This window comes from Eumetopias jubatus, unplaced genomic scaffold, assembly GCF_037043125.1.
Source record: "Eumetopias jubatus isolate StellerSeaLion01/CBP00866 unplaced genomic scaffold, mEumJub1_p1.0 scaffold_5, whole genome shotgun sequence".
Taxonomy (NCBI): domain Eukaryota; kingdom Metazoa; phylum Chordata; class Mammalia; order Carnivora; family Otariidae; genus Eumetopias; species Eumetopias jubatus.
Window position 1 is genome coordinate 79,349,495 of NW_028274811.1, and position 24,776 is coordinate 79,374,270.

At 35.7% G+C, this 24,776-nt stretch overlaps 1 protein-coding gene across 1 annotated transcript in view; it reads right to left on the reverse strand.

Moving 5' to 3' along the window:
* The window catches only part of SLCO6A1 (solute carrier organic anion transporter family member 6A1), a 110,097-nt gene that overhangs the window by 80,453 nt on the left and 4,868 nt on the right, over positions 1-24,776 (reverse strand). The window contains exons 2-6 of the mRNA XM_088023659.1: positions 20,695-20,955; positions 17,584-17,769; positions 15,435-15,531; positions 8,694-8,815; positions 7,743-7,852 (exon numbers count right to left, since the gene is read on the reverse strand). Of these exons, the coding sequence (XP_087879785.1) occupies positions 7,743-7,852; positions 8,694-8,815; positions 15,435-15,531; positions 17,584-17,769; positions 20,695-20,955 (776 nt within the window). The remainder of the gene's footprint in view (positions 1-7,742; positions 7,853-8,693; positions 8,816-15,434; positions 15,532-17,583; positions 17,770-20,694; positions 20,956-24,776) is intronic.

A 24,776-nucleotide genomic window follows, 5' to 3' on the forward strand; every position in this document is an offset into this window, starting at 1 on the left:
TTGAAAATAGTACATGATGCCCTGACATAAATACTAGAAATAAATATATTTTAAAAAATCATATTCCTTCTGTCAAATGTATATTGATTCTAATTTCTATGACAGTAATTCACCTGCTTTCAAAGAAAATTCAGTATTTTGACTACCAATGGTATAATATCTAAATAATTTAGACACTAGCTTCCTTTGATATATTCTGTCGTCCATTTCTAGTGACACAAGTAATGAATAACACTTTAAATTCAATTGGTCCTTTATAGTTCAAAAAGTTCTTTTGGGGCGCCTGGGTGGCTCAGTCGTTAACCGTCTGCCTCCAGCTCGGCTCATGATCCCAGCGTCCTGGGATCGAGCCCTGCTTTGGGCTCCCTGCTCAAGCAGGGACCCTGCTTCTCCCTCTCCCACTCCCCCTGCTTCCACTTTCTCTCTCTCTCTCTGTCAAATAAATAAATAGAATCTATTAAAAAAAAGTTCTTTCATAACATAATATTCATTGACAATTCTTTGTTCACTGGGGTTCTAGTATCTAAATGCCTTCTCTGTTTATAAGGTATGAGACTTAAGCATGAGATGAAGAAAAAGAAGGTAAAAGTGTTGATATCTCTGCTGCATACATTTTCTCCTATAAAATCTTATTCCTTGCCTGCTTCTAGCCAGTCTTAATTTCATTGTTTTATTTTCTTTTCCCTGATTTATTTCCCTAATTTCCAAGCGTTCTATTTATATTCTTTTAAAATATATTTTTAACCCCTTGTATTCTGAGAGCTATGGAGGGTTATTGTTCTTATTCTTTGTTCAACTTTCTGTTCTTAAGCTTAAACCCATTGACTTTTTATTTATAACTTTTTACCTCATGGAACTTTTTTTTTACTTGTTTATTTTTTTTCTTCACATTTTTCTTTAAATTCTAGTTAGTTAACATATAGTGCAATATTTGTTCAGGAGTAGAATTCAGTGATTCATCACTTACATACAACAATCAGTGCTCATCATAACAAGTGCCCTCCTTAATACCCATCACCCATCTAACTCATCCCCTTCCCACTTCCCGCCATCAATCGTCAGTCTGTTCTCTATCATTAAGAGTCTCTTATGATTTGTTTTTTTCTCTCTCTCTCTCCCCTTTTTCCCTTTCCCATATGTTCATCTATTTTGTTTCTTAAATTCCACATATGGCATTTGTCTTTCTCTGCCTGACTTATTTCACATCACATAAAACACTTTAGCACCATCCACGTGATTGCAAATGGCAATGTGTCATTCTTTTTGATAGCTGAGTAATACTCCTGAGCGTGTGTGTGTGTGTGTACACACCACATTTTCTTTACCATTCATTAGCTGATGGACATTTGGCCTCTTTCCATATTTTGGCTATTGATGATAATGCTGCTATAAACATCGAAGTGCATGTGCCCTTTTGAAGCTGTATTTTTTTATCCCTTGGGTAATACCTAGTAGTGCAATTGCTGGGTTATAGGGTACTTCTCTTCTTAACTTTTTTTTTTAAGATTTATTTATTTATTTGAGAGAGAGAGAGAGACAGAGAGAACAAGCAGGAGAGGGAGACAACAGACTTCCCCTAAGTGGGGAGCCCAATGTGGGGCTCAATCCCAAGACCCTAAGATCATGACCTGAGCCAAAATCAAGAGTCAGACGCTTAACTGACTGAGACACCCAGGCACCCCTATTTTTAACTTTTTGAGGAACCTCCATACTGTTTTCCAGAGTGACTGCACCAGTTTGCATTCCCACCAACAGTGGAAGAGGCTTCCCCTTTCTCCACATCCTCACCAACATCTTCTGTTTCTTGTGTTGTTAGTTTCAGCCATTCTGACAGGTGTGAGGTGGCATCCCGTCCTGGTTTTGATATGCATTTCCCTGATGATGAGTGATGTTGAGCATATTTTCATGTCTCTATTAGCCATCTGGATGTCTTCTTTAGAAAAAATATCTATTCATGTCTTCTGCCCATTTCTTAACTGGATTATTTGGTTTTTGGGTGTTGAGTTTGTTAAGTTCTTCATAGATTTTGGATACTAATGCTTTATCAGATATGTCATTTGCAAATATCTTCTCCCATTCTATAGGCTTTTAGTTTTGTTTATTGTTTCCTTTGCTGTGCAGAAGCTTTTTATGTTGACAAAATACCAATAGTTCATTTCTGTTTTTGTTTCCCTTGCCTTAAGTGTCCAGTAAGAAGTTGCTGCCATTGATGTCAAAGAGGTGGCTGCCTGTGTTCTCTAGGATTCTGATGAATTCCTGTCTCACATTTAGGTCTTTCATCCATTTTGAATTTACTTTTGTGTGTGATGTAGGAAGTGGTCCAATTTCGTTCTTCTGCATGTTGCTGTCCAGTTTTCCCAACAACATTTGTTGAAGAGACTATCTTTTTCCCATTGGATATTTTTTCCTGCTTTTTTGAAGATTAGTTGACCCTATAGTTGTAGATCCATTTGGGGGTTTTCTGTTCTGTTCTATTGATCTATGTGTCTGTTTTTGTGCCAGCACCATACTGTCTTGATGACTACAGCTTTGTAATATAGTTTGAAGTCTGGAATTGTGATGCCTCCAGCTTTGCTTTTCTTTTTCAAGATTGCTTTAGTTATTCGGGGGCTTTGTGGTTCCATACACATTTTAGGATTGTTTGTTTTAGCGCTGTGAAAAATGCTGGTGGTATTTTGATAGGAATTGTGTTAAATGTGTAGATTGCTTTGGGTAGGACAGATATTTTAATAATATTTGTTCTTCCAATCTATGAGCATGGAATGTCTATTTCTTTGTGTCATCTTCAATTTATTTTATAAGTGTTCTATAGTTTTCACAGTGCAGATCTTTTACCTCTTTGGTTAGGTTTATTCCTATCTTATGGTTTTTGGTGCAGTTGTAAATGGGATCAATTCCTTGATTTCTCTTTCTTCTGCTTCATTATTGGTGTATAGAAATGCAACAGATTTCTGTACATTGATTTTGTATCCTCCAACTTTGCTGAATTCATGTTATTTGTTCTAGCAATTTTTTGGTGGAGTCTTTTGGGTTTTCTACATAAAGTGTCATGTCCTCAGCAAGTAGTGAAAGTTTACTTCTTCCTTATCGAATTAGATGCCTTTTATTTCTTTTTGTTGTCTGACTGCCAAGGCTAAGACTTCTAGTACTATGTTAAATAGTAATGGTGAGAAAAGACATCTCTGTCTTGTTCCTGACCTTAGAGGAAAGCTCTCAGCTTTTCCCCAATGAGGATAATATTAGTTGTGGGTCTTTTATACATGGCCTTTAAAATGTTGAGGTATGTTCCATCTATATCTATTTTGTTGAGGGTTTTATCAAAAATGGACGCTGTATTTTGTCAAATGCTTTTTCTGCACCTATTGAGAGGACTATATGGTTCTTATCTTTTTTTTTATTAATGTAATATATCATGTTGATTGTTTTACAAATATTGAACCACCCCTGCAGCCCAGGAATAAATCCCACTCGATCATGGTGAATAATTCTTTTCTTTTAAGATTTTATTTATTTATTTGACAGAAAGAGACACAGCGAGAGAGGGAACACAAGCAGGGGGAGTGGGAGAGGGAGAAGCAGGCTTCCCGCTGAACAGGGAGACCGATGCAGGGCTCAGTCCCAGGACCTGGGGATCATGACCTGAGCTGAAGGCAGATGCTTAATGACTGAGCCACCCAGGTGCCCCACGAATGATTCTTTTAATGTGCTGTTGGATCTGATTTGCTAATATCTTGTTAAGGATTTGCAATGGATATCATAACTTATTAATATGTTAAATATTTTGCCTCTGTTCTGGCTTTTTATCTTTTATTTATGTCCATTTTATCTATTTTAAAATTAAAATTATCTTTACTGGCATTTGAATAACTCTTTCTTTCCTTAACTGATGAACTTTCTAAAATATATAAGTAAGGACCAGCAAGAAATATGGTAATAGTAGAGATTCTAAAAAGAGATAGTTCTCTGGCTCCTAAAAAGAGATACTTCTCTGGCTCCTTTTAATAAAAAAGAAGAAGAAGAAGAAGAAGACATTTAAAAAAAAAATCCATGTCTAAAAAATCAGGAGATGTGTTTTTTAACTAGTTATTAGTCAATAAGTTTTATAATGATGGTGATACATTTTACTGACTGGAATAATTTGCTTGCTGGAATGATTTTATGTCAGTCCTTAAAACAGGAGCTTGTAATCAGACATTGAACTTCAAGCAAACAACACCAATTAAGTGTCATGAACTAGGAGGTACTGAACTATAGGGTTAGTAGTGTGGGAAGACAATAGATCTTTAGTCAATCAAATTCCTCACACTAGTCTTTTAAATTTATTTTCGGTTGATAACCCACTCTTCTTATCAAGATGAAAGGAAAATCTTATGACATTTTCTCCTATTTTTTTTGGTGCACTTTCCTTCCCTAATCTAAAATCAGAGATATCTCAAGTAGGCATTCATATTAATTATGTATTTGAGTTTTTGTTATGGGCTATGCAGTAATCTATATACCCTGCATTCTTCTGCGGAAGGTACCATTAGTGTACCAATTTCTCAGTTGAAGAAAGTGAGACTCAGAAAGGTTAAAATACTATATTTTATTGAATCTAAAATGCTATCAACAGTAAGAAATACCATTATTCTATGTACCACTAAGAAAAACAAAATCACTGCCACTGACATAATGATACAATGCTTTAAGGAAGGTCCTATACTATGCAGATTTTAGTCTTACCAGTTTTTGAAATATATTAGATCTATTAAGAAGGACTTGCCAGTTTTTCCTGACTCAGTTGCACAGCTTGGCATGTAGTCTAGTCAGTCCTTTTGCAGGTATCTCAATAAAAGAACAATAAAACTATCTCTACTTGTGGGACTCCTTTACTTAAATTTCATAAAATAATTGGATGTTATTTTGCAAGAAAATTCCTTCAACACCAAATATTTGCATATATATTATACTTATATAATAACTTTATAATCCCATGCTTAAATACTGCACCATCTTTTTGGGTGAAAACTTAACCCAGCAGTCTCACTCAATATGGAAAGCATCACTAAAGTATATAACTCAGTTAAGGTAATGATAATATGAACAGCCATGACCAAGTTTACCCATACTCAGGTACTATGTCACAATTACATCCTGCTTTACAGTTATTCCAAGACTTCATCAATTTAATACTAACCCAAGTTTAAAGATGTTAAAATGTGAATGAAAAAAGTATGTCTCAGAATCAAAGAAATATGGAAATTTGCATAAGGTATCACCAGTAGTGAGTGTTATATAATGTCCCTGATGTGTAGTCCTACTAGTAGTTAGGCCTGCTAACAAATCAGAACCTGTGGAAAAGAAAGATCTGATGCATCATTTGCCTTTTACCCCTTGGATAACCACAGAGCACAAAGAGAAGGCTACAACTTACTCTCTCTAAAACTTTACCAAAGAAGAATAGGATGCTACTCTTGGGTGGTCAGAGTCTCTAGCATGCAATCTGACTTTTGGGCTTAAGTGAAAAGTAACAGACCGTAACAAAGAAAATCTCTCTGCCTATGAGATCTACCAAAGAGAAGCAATCACTTACCTTTCGTTCACTTTTTACTCATTCCCAGAATGTCATAGCATCTCTAGCCCTTACCTGATGAGGGATTATAACCATTACCCACTGCTCAACTCCACTCTTCCTTGCATGAATTTAATAACCTGCATGGCTTAAATGACTCACAAGTAACCACCAACCTAATAGAAAACACTGGCTGACTCCCTTAGGATCAGATAAGAAATGCCCTACTTAAATTTCACCAAAATGAAAAATAAAATAATTTCACCAACATGGCTCAATAGATACATTTTACTGAGAAACTCAGCTTTGGCAGGTGCTAAACCATGAAACAAGGCAAAGAGTTGGAATTTTTCTAATGTAGTTGGCTCCCTAAAGTATGGCCCATTATCCCTGTTTTCTTTCTGAACTCAGCCTGGTACATGGTTAAAGGCAAGAGCCTAGATACATAAGCTTTCTGTTGGATCTTAATATTACATGTCTATATGTAGACTTTAGAATATTCGCTTCCCCAAATTTTAGGTTTTAATTTATTTTCTTTTTTTTTTAAGGCTCCAGAAGCTCAAATCATATTGTAATGTGAAAGGTTTACTTTTTTCTTCTTATACAAATCATTGTCAACAGCCCTGAATTTATAAATGCCAAGTAATTATTTAATTGGTTCTTGCAATTGGGTCTCATATACTACAGCTGAAGAAAAAAATAACCATTTATAATACAAAGAGAAAACTTCCTGTAACAACACCCAAATCATACTGTCTTTTCAATTCTTACCCCACTCTAATCCGTTTTTTACACAAAAAGATCATGTTTTAAAGCTCTTAAAACATTATTCCCTTACTTATATTAGTGACTTCTTATTGCATTAAAAACAAAATCTAAACTTCTCACCAGGTCCCACAATGACCTTCAAGAGCTAGCCTCCGCTTATCTCTCCAACCTCGTATATTCTTTCACTCTCCCCACCAAGCAACTATGCTTTAAACATACAAGTATTTTCTAAACTGAATATAGCTAAAACTTTGCTGCCTCAAGGTGTTTCCACATGTGTCTCTTATGCCTGGAATTTTCTTAATGACCATTCATAATTCCTTCTCTTGCTTTAGGGTTTTCCATTTAAATGCTCGCTGTTTGGTGAAGTCTACTTTGACCCATATCTAAAGTACATTTTACATGGAATTTTCTCTATACATTTGTTAATCACTTGTTTTTAATCTGTATTTTTTATTTTATTTTATTTTATTATGTTATGTTAGTCACCATACAATACATCATTAGTTTTTGATGTAGTGATCCATGATTCATTGTTAATCTGTATTTTTTTAAGATACGAGACCCACACAAGAACATAGCTCCATAAAGGCATGGGTGTTAGTATTATATCTTCAATGCGATTCTGCCCACAACATAAAGGATAAAATTATGAAAAAGAGAAGAGGAAGCAAATTGAATATAGAATCACTATTTAGAAGCTGGGTTTTTTTCAGGGCACCAGGGTGGCTCAGTCATTTGAGCATCTGATTCTTGGTTTCAGCTTCGGTAATAATCTCAGGGTCGTGGGATCAAGCTCCATGGGCGCCTCCACACTGAGCGTGGAGTAGGCTTAAGATTCTTTTCCTCTCTACCCCCCTCTGCTCCTCCCCCTGCTTGTACTCACACACTCTCTCTTTCTTTCTCAAATAAATAAATAAAATCTTAAAAATTTTTTTAAAAGAAGTTGGGTTTTTAAACCCCACTCCGTATTGTAGGCCTTGTTTCTCACCTAGAGAAGCAAAGGTTTCTTCTCCATTTGACATTGAGATATTTTCCATAAAATATGTTTGCAAGAATATTTGCTAAATTTTGGAGTTCTCTGCTAAGTCATTTAAACATAACAAAAAGATGTTAATACTTATAAGTCATTTCATTAAATGTCTTATTTATTTCTTCATGGAAAGAACAAACAAAAGTAACACAAAAGTAAAATTAAAAGAAATAGAAGGAAAATACTAGTACCATCCTCTGATACAAGCCGTGTTCCTGCAAATGCCACTTAGGTAAGGTGGGTCCTATTTTCCATTATCTATAAAATGACTAAGTTAATTAAGACTTCGAAAGTCCCACTCAGATTTAAGATGAACACTTTATCGTTATTTTCTTAAATCCACTACAGGTCAATTTATTTGGCTTGTTCATGTAAAATATTTTACTTTACCCAAATAGTAGCAAATAAATCCTTGATACTAATTCCAAATTCCTGATCTTTAATCTTTCCATCAAATGGATGAGGATGTTTACGCTTCTCAGCTTTTATCTTTGCTGTACCTATATGATGACAAGTAAAAGAATCTTATGACATGTTTGAATAATTAAAACATATACAAATATATGCACACATCTTAATAAACCCAGTTTTTCTTGAAATGACAAGTGAGCTATTTGTGAACAAGCTAAAGTCAATCTAATTAAGTAAAAAGCACATTCTCCTAAAACAGTGCTCTCATAAAGAACATTCTATGATAATGAAAATTTTCCATATCTGTACTGTCCAATACTGTAGCCATGAGCTATATGTAGCTATTAATACTAGAAATGTAGCTCCTGTGACTGAGTAAATGCATTTCTAATTTTAATTTAATTTGAAATTTAAATAGCCACATGTGGCAAGTGACTATAGTATTTGACGGCACAGCCCTAAAATGTAAAAGAGTAATATTTGACATTGCTAAAAATATTTTGTGACAATAAAATGTACTACCGTTAGGAAAGTATTTGATTTCTCTAATGTTACATGTTATTTTTCAGTGTTTTCAAAAGAAATTTAGTACTTATTATTTTATCTTACAATAATTCTTTCAGGTAGTACATGTATTAAATAATGCTAGGTAAATAGATTTAAACATGTTTCTTTTTAAAGAAAGTTATGAACTCTAGCATTTTATAAAAATGACAAAAAGCAGAAATACATACTAATGAAAGTCTGGCACATAAATAACATAATATCTGGCCAGATCCAGCTTCATTTGCTCAAATAACACTAGCATATGTCACCATAACTCCATGACAAAAAGAAATGTAGTTCAGCCATATTCTGACATTGGGAGATGGGGGTGGGGGCAAGGAATCTATTGGCTTTTAATTAAATGAATTATATTTTTATAGTCACCTCGTACACTGTGTGGGAAGCATGACAATGGTATTAATGTAGACCATGCAATAAGTGAAACCAAACCAAAATAAATCCACCAATGCTGCAGCCAGCTTTGAATCACATCACTGTCTTCAACACTTTAACAGAGAAAAAATTAAAAATTTTAACCTTGTGTATTTCATTACAACAATGCCATAATCAGAAAGAAAGAAAGAGAGAGATGGAACATTTTCTGTTAATTTGTTCCTATTGTTTTGTTTTGCTGATTGTGAGTCCTCCAATTATGTAGTTTTCTTTTATCCTGCAGGATTCTAAATTTTTCCCTTTTCTTTCTTTTACCATGTCCACTCAGGTGGCAAAAGTAATTCTTTGTTCTGTTTAACCTTTCTTCTCCAGCAGAAGCCATGTGTTTGGAAGACTATCCCTTTAAATCTCACCTCTCCTTCAAAATCATTCCTGCCCCTTTAAATCATGCACACCCTTTAGGGCAAGCCTGGCCCTTTAAGGTACATAACTAACCCTTTATCTGGTATCTGACCCTTTAAATCACCTATACGTGGAAATCTCTTTCTTATAGTTCCTTCTCGGACTCAACTCAGATCGAGTGTTAATTACCCTTCTAGTGATCATATCTAATCACCCATAGGACCCTTTGTTAGGCTTTGTCTTTCCTCCTCCTGCAGTTTTTCTTGGTCTGCCTTTTCAGACTTTGCTGTAAGCAGGGTGGGATGGGAATATGAAAGATCCTCTGCTGGGTCTCTTTTTACTCACTGTTCATTTTGCAGTTTCAGCATTCTTTGTCTTCAGTCATGCTAAGGCCATGATCTTGGGAAAATTTTCATAGTTGTGAAGTTATTTTGTATCATTTAGGGAGAAGATTTGGGGTGTTCATTACCATACAGCTACCACTGTCTTCGGTTCCACAGATATCTAACACCTTGTCCAACCATCTGTTGTGGGAAAAATACCTACATACTCAAGAACCACAGTTTTGAAGGTGCTGGTTTCTCACAGGAAATTCTGTTGTCAACAGAGACCTGGTGAGGAGCTTGCATATAGACCTTGCCTTTCATAGAATGTGGAGAATATTCCATTTTATTCATTAATGGGACAACTCTTTATCCATTACTGCATTATTCAGGGGTACAAATTCCAACTTGCAATGCTACAAGGTTGCAATCTTGAGTTCCATTATCCAATAGGTATATACATCTGAACATGTTATGCACAAGGAGTTTCAACTGGATTGTCACTAGGGCTACATGTTCCCCTACTGACTATAATATTTAGAAATTTTCTTTTTTTCTCCTTTTGCTTTTGAATCCAGCTATGTATTGTAACCATGTGCTTTATGCTGCATTATTACATAAGTGTAAATAATTGATAACCAAGAAGACTGAGGAAATTAACTAAAAGTGTAAGCAAAGAACAAAGAAAAAACAAAGTATAAGCGGAATTAAATACAATGCCCTATATATCAATAGATTTTTCTCCTACTAGAAATAATTAAGAAATCTAATAATATAAAGATTCCATGCACAATACTAACAAAAATACTTTAAATTACTAGGAATAATCTTAGTGGAATATTTTCACAAGGAGAATCCCTTTCTGGAGAAATAAAAGAACTAAAATTTAATCAAGTCAAAATAAAAAAGGGTATTAATGAGATGCAATAAAAATTGGAGGTACTAACTGTTAGGATAAATGAAGCAGAAGAGAGAAATTTGTGATATAGAAGAAAAATGATGGAGAATAAGGAAGTGAGAAAAAGAGAGAAACTCAACTACTGGATCATGAGGGGAGAATTTGAGAGATAAGTGATACCATAAAGAGAAACAATATTAGAATAATTGGGATCCTAGAAGAAGAGGAAAGGGTGGGGGCAGAAGGTATATTTGAGCAAATTATAGCTGAGAACATAATTAATCTGAGGAAGGAAACAAATATTCAAGTCCAGGAGGCACAGAGAACCCCCCTCAAAATCAATAAAAATAGGTCAACACCTCAACATATAACAGTGAAGCTTGCAAATCTCAGAGACAAAGAAAAAATCCTGAAAGCAGCTCAGGACAAGAGGTCTACAAGGGTAGAAACATGAGACTGGCAGAACAGCTATCCAAAGAGACCTGGCAGGCCAGAAAGGATTGGCGTGATATATTCAGGATGCTAAGTGAGAAAACTATGCAGCCAAGAATACTTTATCCAGCAAGGCTGTCATTCAAAATAGAAGGAAGGTAAAAAGCTTCCAGAACAAACAGAAACTAAAAGAATTTGTGGTCACTAAACCAGCCCTGCAAGAAACATTAAAGGGGATCCTTTAACCAAAGAGAGGGTACAAAAGTAACATAGACCAGAAAGGAACAGAGAGAATATACAGAAACAGTGAGTTTACAGGTAATACAATGGCACTAAATTCATATCTTTCAGTAGTTATTCTGAATGTAAAATGGGCTAAAAGCCCCAATCAAAAGACAGAGGGTATCAGATGGATAAGAAAGCAAGACCCATAGATATGTTTCCTGCAAGAGACTCATTTTAGACCCAAAGACACCTCCAGATTGAAAGTGAAGGGGTGGAAAACCATTTACCATGCTAATGGACATCAAAAGAAGGCTGAGTGGCAATCCTTATATCAGACAAATTAGATTTTAAACCAAAGACTGTAATAAGAGATGAGGAAGGACACTAGATCAGAAGTAAAGAAGTCTATCCAACAAGAAGATCTAACAATTGTAAATATTTATGCCCCTAACACGGGAGCAGCCAATTATATAAACCAATCAATAACAAAATTAAAGAAACATATTGATGATAATACAATAATAGTAAGGTACTATAACACTCCACCCACTGCAATGGACAAATCATCTAAGCAAAAGATCAACAAGGAAACAAGGACTTTGAATGACACATTGGACCAGATGGACTTCACAGATATTTTTAGAGCATTCCATCCTAAAGAAACATAATACACATTCTTCTCAACTGCACATGGAATATTCTCCAGAATAGATCACATACTGGATCACAAATCAGGTCTCAACCAGTACCAAAAGTTTGTGGTCATTCCTTGCATATTTTCAGACCACCGTGCTTTGAAATTTCAACTCAATCACAAGAAGAAATTTGGAAAGAACTCAAATACATGGAGGTTAAAGAGCATCCTACCAAAGAATCAAGGGGTCAACCAGGAAATTAAAGGAGAATTAAAAAAATTCATGGAAACAAATGAAAATGAAAACTCAACTATTCAAATCCTTTGCGATGTAGCAAAGGCGGTCCTAAGAAGGAAGTATATAGCAATATAAGCCTTTCTCAAGAAACAAGAAAGGGCTCAAATACGCCACCTAAACTCATACCTAAAGGAGCTGGAGAAGGAATAGCAAATAAAGCCTAAACCCAGCAGGAGAAGAGAATTAATAAAGATTAGAGCAGAAATCAATGAAGTAGAAACAAAAAAAAAATAGTAGAACAGATCAATGAAATTAGGAGCTGGTTCTTTGAAAGAATTGATAAGATGGATAAACCCCCAGCCAGACTTATCAAAAAGAAAAGAGAAAGGACCCAAATAAATAAAATCATGAATGAAAGAGAAGAGATCACAACCAACACTGAAGAAATACAAACAATTATAAGAACATATTATGGGGGCGCCTGGGTGGCTCAGTTGTTAAGCGTCTGCCTTCGGCTCAGGTCATGATCCCAGGGTTCTGGGCTCAAGCTCCGTGTCGGGCTCCCTGCAGGAAACCTGCTTCTCCTTCTCCCTTTCTCCCTGTTGGTATTCCCTCTCTCACTGTCTCTCTCTCTGTCAAATAAATCAATAAAATCTTTAAAAAAAGAACATAGTATGAGCAACTATATGGCAACAAATTAGGCAATCTGGAAGAAATGGATGCATTCCTAGAAACATATAAACTATCAAAACTGAAACAGGAATAATTAGAAAATATGAACAGATCCATCACCAGCAAGGAAATTGAAGCAGTAATCAAAAATCTCCCAACAGGGACACCTGGCTGGCTCAGTCATTTAAGCATCTAACTTTGGCTCAGGTCATGATCTCAGGGTCCTGGGATCGAGTCCCGAATTGGGCTCCTCACTCAGCAGGGAGCCTGCTTCTCCCTCTGCCTGCAGCTCCCCCTGCTTGTGCTTTCTCTCTCTCATGCATGAGCAAAAAAATAAAATCTTTTAAAACAAAATATCCCAACAAACCAGAGTCCAGGGATGGATGGCCTCCCAGGGGAATTCTACCAAAGATTTAAAGAAGAATTAATACTTACTTTTCTGAAGCTGTTTCAAAAAATAGAAATGGAAGGAAAACTTCCAAAGTCTTTCTATGAGGCCAGCATTGCCTTGATCGTAAAACCAGACAAAGACCCCCACCAAAAAAAAGAATTATAGACCAATATCCCTGATGAACATGGATATAAAAATTCTCACCAAGATACTAGCCAATAGTATAGCTCATTAAAAGTCTTATTCACCATGACCAAGTGGGATTTATTCCTGGGATGCAAGGATAGTTCAACATCTGCAAATCAATCAATGTGATACACTACATTAATAAAAGAAAGGACAACAACTGTATGATCCCCTCAACAGATGCGGAAAAAACATTTGACAGTGTACACATCCTTTCTTGGTTAAAAATCTTCAGAGAATAGGGAGAGAGGGAACATACCTCAATATCATAAAAGTCATATGCAAAAAGCCTACAGCAAATATCATTCTCAATGGGGAAAAACTGAGAGCTTTCCCCCTAAGGTCAGGAACACAGCAGGGATGTCCACTCTCACCACTGTTGTTCAACGTAGTACTATAAATCCTAGCCTCAGCAATCAGACAACAAAAAGAAATAAAAGACATCTGAATCAGCAAAGAAGTCAAATGCTCACTCTTCACAGATGACACGATACGTTATGTGGAAAAAACAAAGACTCCACCAAAAAATTTCTAGAACTCATATAGGAATTCAGCGAAGTGGCAGGACATAAAATCAGAGAAATCAGTTGCATTTTTAAACACTGTCAATGAAACAGAAGAGAAATTAAGGAGTCGATCCCATTCACAATTGCACCAAAAACTGTAAGATACCTAGGAATAATCCTAACCAACGCGGCAAAGGAGCTGTACTCAGAAGACCATAGAACACTCATGAAAGAAATTGAAGAGGACACCAAGAATATATGACAAAGTAAGATCAGGAGCAGGAGCAGGATGCCCACATTTAATCAGCACAGCGCTGGGTGTACTAGCCAGATCAGTTGGTCAAGAAAAATAAAGATGGGCATTCAAATCAGAAAGGAATGAGTAAAACTGTCTCTGAAGATGACATGATCCTAAATATAGAAAACTTAAAGATTCCACTAAAAAACTGTTGAGGGTACCAAGCCATGACACCATTCTATCAAGTTAGCTATTATTGGATAACAGGTTACAGAGTAAGACCAGTGAGATCTGTAGTTGCCATACTGTCACACTTTTTTGTCTTATCAGATGCTCCCTTGTCAGAGGCAGTATTGTGTGAGAAACCACAGGGATGAATATAGCATCTCTAAGTCTTTGAATGGTGTTGCTAGAAGAAGCACTATACGCAGATGTTACAGACGAAATGCTTAGCCATTTTTCCAAAGAAGATAGACAAATAGGCAACAAGTAAATGAAATGGTGCTCAACATCACTAATCATTAGGGAAAAGAAAATCAAAACTGCAATGAGCTATTATCTGATAACTGTCAGGATGGCTATTAGAAGAAGAAGGAGAAGGAGAAAGAGAAGAAAGAAGAAAGAAAAGGTGGAGGAGGAGGAAGAAGAAGAAAGAGAATAACAAGTGCTAGCAAGGATGTTGAGAAATTGGAACCCTTATGTACTACTAGTGGGAATGTAAATGGTAGAGCCTCTATTGAAAATAGAATGGAAGTTCCTCAAAAATATTAAAAATAGAATTACCATATGATTTAGTAATCCCACTTCTGAGTATATATCCAAAAGAATTGAAAATAGAATTTCAAAGAGTTATTTGCTTATCCATGTTAACTGCAGCATTATTCACAGCAGCCAAGGGGTGGACACAATAAACTAAGTGCCCATAGACAGGTACATGGATAAAGAAGTATGGTATTTACATGCAATGGAATATTATTTAGCCTTAAAAAGGAAGAAAATAGTAGCATATGCTATAGCATATGGATTAAACTTGGGGACATTAAGCTAAGTGAAAAAGCCAGTCACAAAAAAGACAAATGCGTGATTCCACTTATATGAAGTATAAAATGTAGTGAAAATTGTAGAAAGTAGAATGGTGGTTTTCAGGGGCTGGGGAGAAGTGGGTAAATGGAAGTTATTGTGTGATGGATATACAGTTTTAGCTTTGCGAGATAAAAAGTTCCAGTGATCTGTTATACAACAATGTGCGCATGGTTAACACTACTGTACTATACACATAAAAATGGTTGAGATCGTAAATCTTATGTTATGTGTTTTCTCCACAATTTTTCAAAAAACTACATGTAGAATTAGTAATAAGGTTGTCATTATAAATAGTGTTTTTAAAATTACATTTCAAACAGTAAAGATAAAAGTATATATTCTAGATTTATATGTACATATATGTGCATATCAGTCACATTTACATACGTTTTTCCTAAAAATATGGTTATTACAAATTAAATATATATGTTTACAGTCTACAGTATCTATCCAATAAATATTTTACACAATGTAAACAACAAACAAGGAAATAAAACAGCTTACCTAGTTCCAGAAGTTCTGTTCTCAGAGCCCTTAATAAGGGTTGCTGCTATCACATAACTCAAAGAATATCCAAGTACTACTGAAGCTTCCACTATGCCTATAAAATGAATACTGAACATCAAACAACTATATAAGCGAGCTCTGTCATGATAAAAATTATATCACTGAAATAGATTACTTCTGAAAGCCTCATGTCATACTTCATTAGTCAGGGTCCTCCTGAGAAACAGAACCCATAGGATATTGAGAGAGAGATTTTTAAGGCAATGCCTCATACAGTTATAAGGCCTGGCAAGTCCAAATTTGTAGGGCAGGCCAGCAGGCTGGTAATCCAGGTAAGAGTTAATATTACAGTTTTGAGTCCATACTTAAGCTTAAAACCCACAGGGTAGGTCAGGAAGCTGGAAAAACTCAGGCAGAGTTTCTATCTAGCAGTCTGGAGAAAGAATTGTTTCTTTTTTGGGAAACCTAAGTTTTGCTATGAAAGCCTTCGACTGATTAAATAAGGCTCACCCACATAGAGGAGAGTAATCCGCTTTACTCAGTCTACTGACTGTATTACTCACATCTAAAAAATATAGCAGAAACATCTAGACTGATGTTTGACCAAACAAATCTAGCAAAGCTGACACATAAAATTAACCATCATGTATATACATATATCATCCAATGCATATATTAAAGAAACTTTGATAAGGTAATTATATAATTTACTGTATCTTGTTTCACCTATATATTTAATATAAATATAATACCATTTAATATAAATATAAATTCAATATACCTGATTACACTTTGTGGTAGCTTTGTATACTTCACCTTAGCTGCCATGGTGGCAGGAGGTGGCAACTTTTTGCAGTGTGTAGATGTGCATTTTAATTACCATTCGGTAGAACCAAATATAAAACAAACAGATTCGTTGCCACTCTCAGCCAACACTAGTAAATCACTGCAATTTTTTTTCTAAAAGCAGACATAAATATGAATATCATCTATTTTAATTTATTGACATAATTTTCCTTACCTCTGGTGGAAAAAATAATTATTTTGGTGCAAAATGCTATGTTCGATAAAGTCACCTTCACAACACTTTAAATTTTTTTTAAATTAAAAAAAAAATGATAGATAACTCTGTACAGATAGATGATCTACCAAGACCATAGCTATTGCAACATAAAGAAATACAGCTTTATCATGAGATATACCCTTGGTCACTTACTGTAGGGTGCCATGGCATAAAAGATTAGAAATAGAAGGTACTACATTGTAGTCAATTAAATAGCATATCACTTCTCTCCTTGGTAGGATGAACAAGATTATATTTTCATTAACTTCAAAATATCTGAGCCCCACAAAAGGTGAAGTAAGTTAATGCATGTAAAGAGTTTAGGACAATGATGGTGATGATTTCATCACCACACTGAATCAAGTACGGAGGAGGCAGGAAACAAATTTTTTGTTCCCTTATGAACATGATGGCAGCAACTTCTCCCCTATGTCCCCAAAGTTTAAACATACAACTATTCAAACAATTAAATCTAATAATTTGAGACTTTTTCCTAGAGAAATGAAATGCAATCTACATAGTTTGATACAACATATATATCAATGTTATACGTATTATATGTATTAGACATAATACTTAGAAAGAGTATAGTTTTTATTACTTAAGAAAGTATGTCCTTTTCCTATTTCTCTTTATCTTTTTTTAATTCTTTTTTTAATATTTTATTTATTTATTTATGAGAGACAGAGGGAGAGAGAGAGAGAGAGAGAGAAGCAGAGGGAGAAGCAGTCTCCCAAGGAGCAGGGAGCCCGATGCGGGACTCGATCCCAGGACCCGGGGATCATGACCTGAGCTGAAGGCAGACACTTAACCATCTGAGCCACCCAGGCGCCCTATTTCTCTTCATCTTTTTGATGACTTTCAGATGACTTGTCTACAATTTCAAATCTTAAGCAATTCCTCAGAATTAGGCAGCTCAATGTGATTTTGAAATCAAACATACCACTTATCAACTTATTACAATGTTATTATAAGGGCCAATAATTAGCACTCACGTATCAGTTTAGATATGCACACCAAGATGTAAAAGCTCAATAAAAATTCAAAACGAGTCGACCATATGAGAGAGGAAAACAAACTTGCCTAGATAAATACCAGCTGAGTGTGTGGTAACACTGTTGTCAATAAAGACTGCTCCAAGGATATAAAGAGGCATTCCTGCTACTCCCTGCAGAATCTGCCCCAGGATGAAGGAAGATATAAATTTTGTTTGGAATGATGGTACCGCTTTATTGCAAACCTTGTTAGTCTTCATTTCTTGGCAAATATCTTTTGGAAAGATAATTATTTTTTGTTAAACGAGTCAAAAATTAAACACACAACAAATATGCAGTATCTCTCATGAAATATTTCACCTTTTACAAAGTTATTTGCACCAGTGTGCCTTTTTTTCCACAAACATTTCATTTACACTGAAGGTAGCAGTTCTAAAATCAGTCATTATATGCTCATAAAAATGTAATTATAAAAGGAATTTTGTGGGAATACTGGAAAAGATGCATATATTATAAACCAAATATAAATGTGTATGCACAATAACAAGTATATACACAATTATGTGTGCATAGGTGTATATACATACACACACATACACAACATACATATGTTCCTCTTAAATTTGGCAACTGGTATCCCTGATTTTGACGCCCAGGAAAAAGTATTTCTAATGTTCTAGATTATCTGTATTATCAGATTATTTTCTGAGTTTAGTTCTATATCTACTTCATCAGCAATCTTCACATTAACTTTGTGTCACTCTGTTTAAATAATTTCCCTTTTTAGGGCACCTGGGTGGCTCAGTCGGTTAAGTGTCTGCCTTTGGCTCAGGTGATGATCCCAGCCAGGGTCCTGGGATCAAGTCCCGCATCGGGCTCCCTGCTCAGTGGGGAGTCTGCTTCTCCCTCTCCTCTGCTCATGCTCTCTTTCCCTCTCTCTCACTCTCTCCCAAATAAATAAAATCTTTTTAAAAATAATTAATTAATTAATTAATTAATAATTTCTCTTTTTAGACCCACTAATTTCTTCTCATAAAGAGGAGGCATTATACAATAAAAATTTATTTCCATTAAAGTTAGTCATTATATGGCAAGCCACTAGATTTTAAATTCCTTTAGGTGGCCGTCTATTTCTTATACTTTTTTTATTCACATGGTTGTAAAACAATAGTAAGTAAATGTTTCTTGGAATCGCATTTGTTATTAGATTGGTAGATCCAGGCAATGCTATTAGATCGTTCTGATTGTGTCCATTTTGATGGGAATTTAACAAACGCTCTTAAAGTATTTTTGTGGAAAACTGGCTAGAGTGCAGATTGCAATATAGTACACTAATGGAAATTTTCATCCGGGTCAGTATCCATATCAAATGCTAGTTGACTCCATGTCAAGTGGGAGGAGGTCTTTGGAATTGTGATTCAAAATACTGATGATTCAATTATATCAGATATGTTAACTTGTGGTGACATCAGTATCAATGTGATATTTTAAATACCCTGATCTCTTAGTCCTTTGAATTTTTCTCCTCCCATGTACTTGTACTCCACTTAATTAATTTTAAACTTTCAAAAACAATAACTACAAACCTTTCTTAGTTGCAATTTCAAGCATTCCACATTCAAAACATCCCTATCTTTCCAGCTCACTTCTAGTAACCCAATTACAACAATCCTTAAAACCCACTACGATTTTGATACTGCTCCTTTCACCATCCCAATAACCTCATGTCCTTCACTTCTCCCATTGTCATTTTAGCACTTTTAAATCCCTTGCTCTCTTATCAAGCAATCCCTTGGTAAAATTGCAAACTTCATCAAATTAAACTCTTCTCCCTACTCTGCTCTTATAGTTGTAAAGCTGAATATGGATGGGAGAAAACACACAACCATGCAAATCTCACTTTGAATTCATAATTATTAAACTCAAGGAGGTCATTCAGCCTCCTGATAATCAAATACGTCCATAGTCTGCTACTCCTGCCTTCTCCTGTAAAATTCAATTTGTTTGTTTCCCTTCTCCTAGGGATCATGGTCCTGAGATTTCTGCTCTCCAACATCTGAAAATAAATGTTTTCCACCAAGAGAATAAAATAGTATAAATATATGTGAATATTATATAGTTCATATATTGAGGATATATATCAACATATTATTCAATAATAAATGTTATATAAATTGTATTTAATATGAAATATTTTTTGAATTGTGAGCACACATCATAAACATACTTTTAAATATCATAAGCATGTATATACACATACATACACACATGGAGACATCCTCATAGCTTTTTCCACAAAGTCTCACTAAAGTCCAGTTTAAAGTTGCCAAAATGGGTAAATCCATTTTAACACTGCTATGACCTATACACAGCAAAAAAGTACCCAACGCAATAGTGCCCGGAATAGTGCTGTGAAACTTCAAAATAGCCTTTATCTACAGGCAATAGCAAAAAGGTTGTGGAATAAATCTTTTAAGATTTTATTTATTTATTTATTTATTTATTTGACAGAGAGAGAAAAAGAGAGCACAGACAGGGGGAGGCAGAAGGAGGGGGAGAAGCAGGCTTCCCCGCTGAGCAGGGAGCCCAATGCAGGGCTCGATCCCAGGACCCTGAGATCATGACCTGAGCTGAAGGCAGACACTGAACCGATTGAGCCACCCAGGCGCCCAGAATAAATCTTTCTAAAAATGACAAAGTGAAGAAGCCACTAATCTTTTTAGATTCCAAGTCCTATGCCAAAGGGCAGCTCCCATTTTGAAATGGTAGGAGTCTGATCTTTCTTTTTCTGTGTGTTTATTTATGTATTTATCTGTGCTTTTGTATATGTGTGTTGAGGTCAGAATAAAGGATTAAGGAAAGCATATTGTGGAAGACATAAGGAATTACCAAAGTTCTCAAGAGATTTATAATACATACGAAAACTGACAAAAGAGAAACAATTTCATAAAATAATGATCCCAAAATATTCCTTTTTCTTCCCATGCCTATCTCTTACATGAAAGGATATATGATCATGAGAAAATAAGAGAATGGCATATATATGTTAGTAAGGAGCTACAATTAATTAGCTTAATAAACTTGGTAATATACACAGAAACAGATGGATGGATGTACAGACAAGTATTACAGTCTATTTTAAGTTCCTAAAGCCAATATTTAAATGAATAATAATTTGATGCACCTTTTATAATCTTACCTCCAGTGACTACACTTGCTTTATGATCGCCACCACTAAAGTATGGAAAAGCAAATAAAAGTGATCCAAATCCTACTAAAAAGGAGGAAAATGTAATCCATCTTGGTATGTTTCCTTTCCCTCCATAGTATGATATAAACACTACTATCAGGCAAGATGAAATATCATAAGTCAAAGACAACAATAAATTCCCCACGTCGTTCAGATGATTGTCCTTCCCAAAAGTGTCAATGCTCAGATCTATGAGACCAAACACAACACCTAAAATGTAAAAAGAAAAAAAGAAAGCGATAATATGCATTTTAAGAGACAAAATAGAACATCATTATAATCATTACAAACCAAAACAATTTACATTGATTTAAATTTTACATTATTCTGACTGTTTAAGATCCATAAGCACATGATTTGTTTTCTAATATACTAATAGGCCTTAACCTCTATGAAAATATTTGCTAATTGAATTTTTATACCTATTCTGTACCTATTTAACTGGAGAATACTGATCTTTTTTAGTCATCTTAGTACTGATCTTTAAAGATTTTTTTCTTTAGTTTTACTAAGTTTTACTAGCAAAACTAGTGAAGTTTTACTTTACTAAGATTTTATTCTTAGTACTGATCAATTATAAAAATGAATAAATAACAGGAGCACCTGGGTGGCTCAGTCGGTTAAGCATCTGCCCTTGGCTCAGGTCATGATCCCAGGGTCCTGGGATCAAGCCCTGCACACATCGGGCTCCTTGCTCAGCAGGGAGTCTGCCTCTCCCCCCTGCTCATGGTCTCTCTCTCTCTCTCTCTGTTTTTCCTCTCTCTCGCTCTCAAATAAATAAAATCTTTTTTAAAAAATGAATAAATAACAATCTAATGAATATTTATCTACCACCCAGAACAGGAAATAAAACGTCAAAATATCTGAAGCCCAGCATGAACTCCCTAAACGCATTCTTCTCTCTCTCTCCATACCCATATCCTATATTTGAAGTTTATAATTTCTGACTCTTTTAAACACTTCTTTTTTGACAATGTGTATATCCTTGAACAATACAGAGAATTGTCATGTTCCTAAACATTAAGTAAAGGGTATCATATAGGTGCATTTCTATCCCTTAGTATCCAACTAGGAAAAAAACATTGTACTAAATATTTGAAACATAAAGAAATTAATACAGAGGTTGGTTAAAAAAGTAATACATTTGTTGGAGTGAAAAGGGAAAAGAGTTACCAATCAAAACTCATGATACCTATGAGGCAGAAGTTGCTGGAGCATGGGCTGCTGCCCCTGGAACTGCAATCGCTCTGCTCTTTCTTTTGCAGGAGGCCAGGACCTACACTACTGCTAATGCTTTGAGAGCCGACTCATAGCCATCCACTGCTTCTGCGGCTCTTGCATTTGCAGAGCCAGAGCCAGAGCCATAAGCATTGGCTGCTGGAGCACCCACTGTTGGCTGCTGATGGAGCTGCAGTGATGCCTAAGCATAAATCCAGGAGTTCTTATTCACCCAGTATTGCTGCTATTGCCAAAAATACCACCACAGAGAGGGGAAAAAAAAAAAGAGGCTTTCCTTTGCCCCTTTTTCAAATCTACTGCCATAGCCTCTCATTGGCAACACCTAAGAGGAAGCCAGTGAGAAAGAAAGGCTTGGAAATGTAGTTTACAGGCTCCTAGGCCCCTCTAAATAGGCGTGAGTCTAGACCACGAATAATGAAGTCTATGGCCAACAGAAAAGTAACTTGCAGAGTTCACCTTTTAGACTACTCAGGATTCATTTTCACCCTTCTTCCTCTATTTAAACTAGCATACCAAAGTAAGAGCAACATCATCATGCTTCTGCCTAACATTGTGCAATTATCATTCTTACAAAGATGTTCTTACTCTTTAAAAAAAAAAAACAAAACACAGAGACAGAGTTCAACCAGTCAGCATATCCATCACAAGGTAATTTTACTCCATCTTCTAGTTCAATCATAAACCTAAATGGATTTTCTTAATAAAAAAAAAGTAAATTGCAGAGGTATAAATGGTATAAAAAGGTATGAAAGGTATAAATAGACCTAACTAATTTTGTGAGGGAACTGTACTGAAAAATAAGCTGTAAGTCAGACTTGGAGCAACAGCAGTTTAACAGACCAAGACCAGCAGGAAACAAGATATAAAAACTTTGTTGCATCAAAGAGAAGAGTTCTCTTCAACTCTCATTTTAGATGTGGCCAAAGAGGATAATGGCCAAGGAAAGAAACGTCACTAAATAGGTCAAGCTCTGGGGTTGGGGTATTAATTCCCCTCCTCAGGGATATTCTGCAACCCAGAGATGAATTTGTAACATTACCTCCCACAGTACTCTTTTATAAAATAGTAAGGGAAAATGAGAAAAAAAATCAGAATACACACACACACACATATGTTTATGTGTGTGTGTGTGTGTGTGTGTGTACACATAAAACAAATAAGAAAAAAATGCATAGTTGCTGCAGTTTCTATTTCTCTAAATGGTTATGCAAACACAGTTGATAACTTCTTTCTTCAATTATTCACTCCCTCTTCTACTTCTTGATCACACATAACATATGTAGGTTGCTATCTCCAAGCATATCCCTCACCTTACAGGACAGCACCCCCATTTTTTTAATTGTTGTCTCCTAGCTGGACCTTACCTGAGTCTTCAATAGGACATTATAATTATCTATAAGGCCAAGAGTTTCTGGGCACTGAAATACGTAGTAAGATTAGTGAATTTCATGAACATGAATTTCCTGATATTCTTCTTCTCCTATAAAAGGAGTTCCTTCATTTAAAGCAATGTGATAATGAATAAGATGATCATGATGGTGTATAAGGCATTCAATAAGAGCAATAACCACATCAGCGCTGGTAGAGATAAATCCATGCATTCAGCTCTTGCATAACCTCTATTCTTGAGGCAACTGTCACTATAAACATGAGCCCATTGAACAAGACATATAATGACTGGGGAATTTTCACAGGATGGTTACCTATCTCATTACTGAAAGCTTCCTCTGCAATGGATTTCTTTTGGTGAACATCCACACGGGATAACTCTGCCCATTCAAAGAGACATGCCACTTACCCAGCTCTCCTAGTCACCAAATGGTCAAACCATTAGGCAACGGCAGCATGGTATCTAGGCAATATGGATCATCAGATGTATTGCTCAATGGTCTGCCCAATGGAAAGATTTCCTTTTTCCTCTATTTTTTCAGGGCCCCCCGTGAGGGGAGCTATAGTGCTATCATAACATACTTCCATCTTCAAAAAACAAAAAAAACACAAGCTCACTGAAGATTATGTCTCTTAATTGTGCATGGAACAAGTGAAGAAACTTTTCCTTCATTTTAGAAGAGGTAGCCCTCACACTCCAAACCAGCTGTTCTCTAGAGACATCAGTGCAGTGGCAGGCAAATTTGTGGTGTATCGTATCTCCCAGGGTAGACTTTATGTTAGTCATTCTGGGAAGGCTGGGATCTAATTGTAGTTATGAGTCTGGCAGCAATAAGGGGTAGTAGCGTGGATCATAAGGGCAATCAGCATTCCCTTAACTTCAGTGAAGAAGTTCAGTGTCTTCAAAAAAGAAATTGCTTTTTCTTCTGACATAGGAGATATAGTTGCTCTTACTGGGAAAGGAGGTTTAGGATTTTGGGATTTATGGTCCTCAGATTCACTGAATTCTAGCCAAATGCCTTCATCCCAATTCTTAAGGTTCCACTCTTCTCCAATCAATACCTCAACTCTAACAAAAGTGATCTGGTGAATCTGTGCATTGAACTTACGTTGTAATTCTGAGTTGGAACTGTTCAAAATACGCAGTGTGCAGCTAAAAGTGATGAGATTCTCATAGAACCATCAGAGAAGCTCACACGTTCCCCTAATCATGCCTTAAACTTCTTATTTTCTTTCTGTAAACTTTCCAGAACAATCAGAAGCAACTGATCAACACCAAAATCTTCCTAGTTGAAAGTTCTACCATAGGAGTCAGCTGGAGAAGCCATCCATCTCCCAAAGTCGTGCCTTCAATGAGAACTTGATTTTAGGTAACATTTTAAATAACATCACTACATGACAAA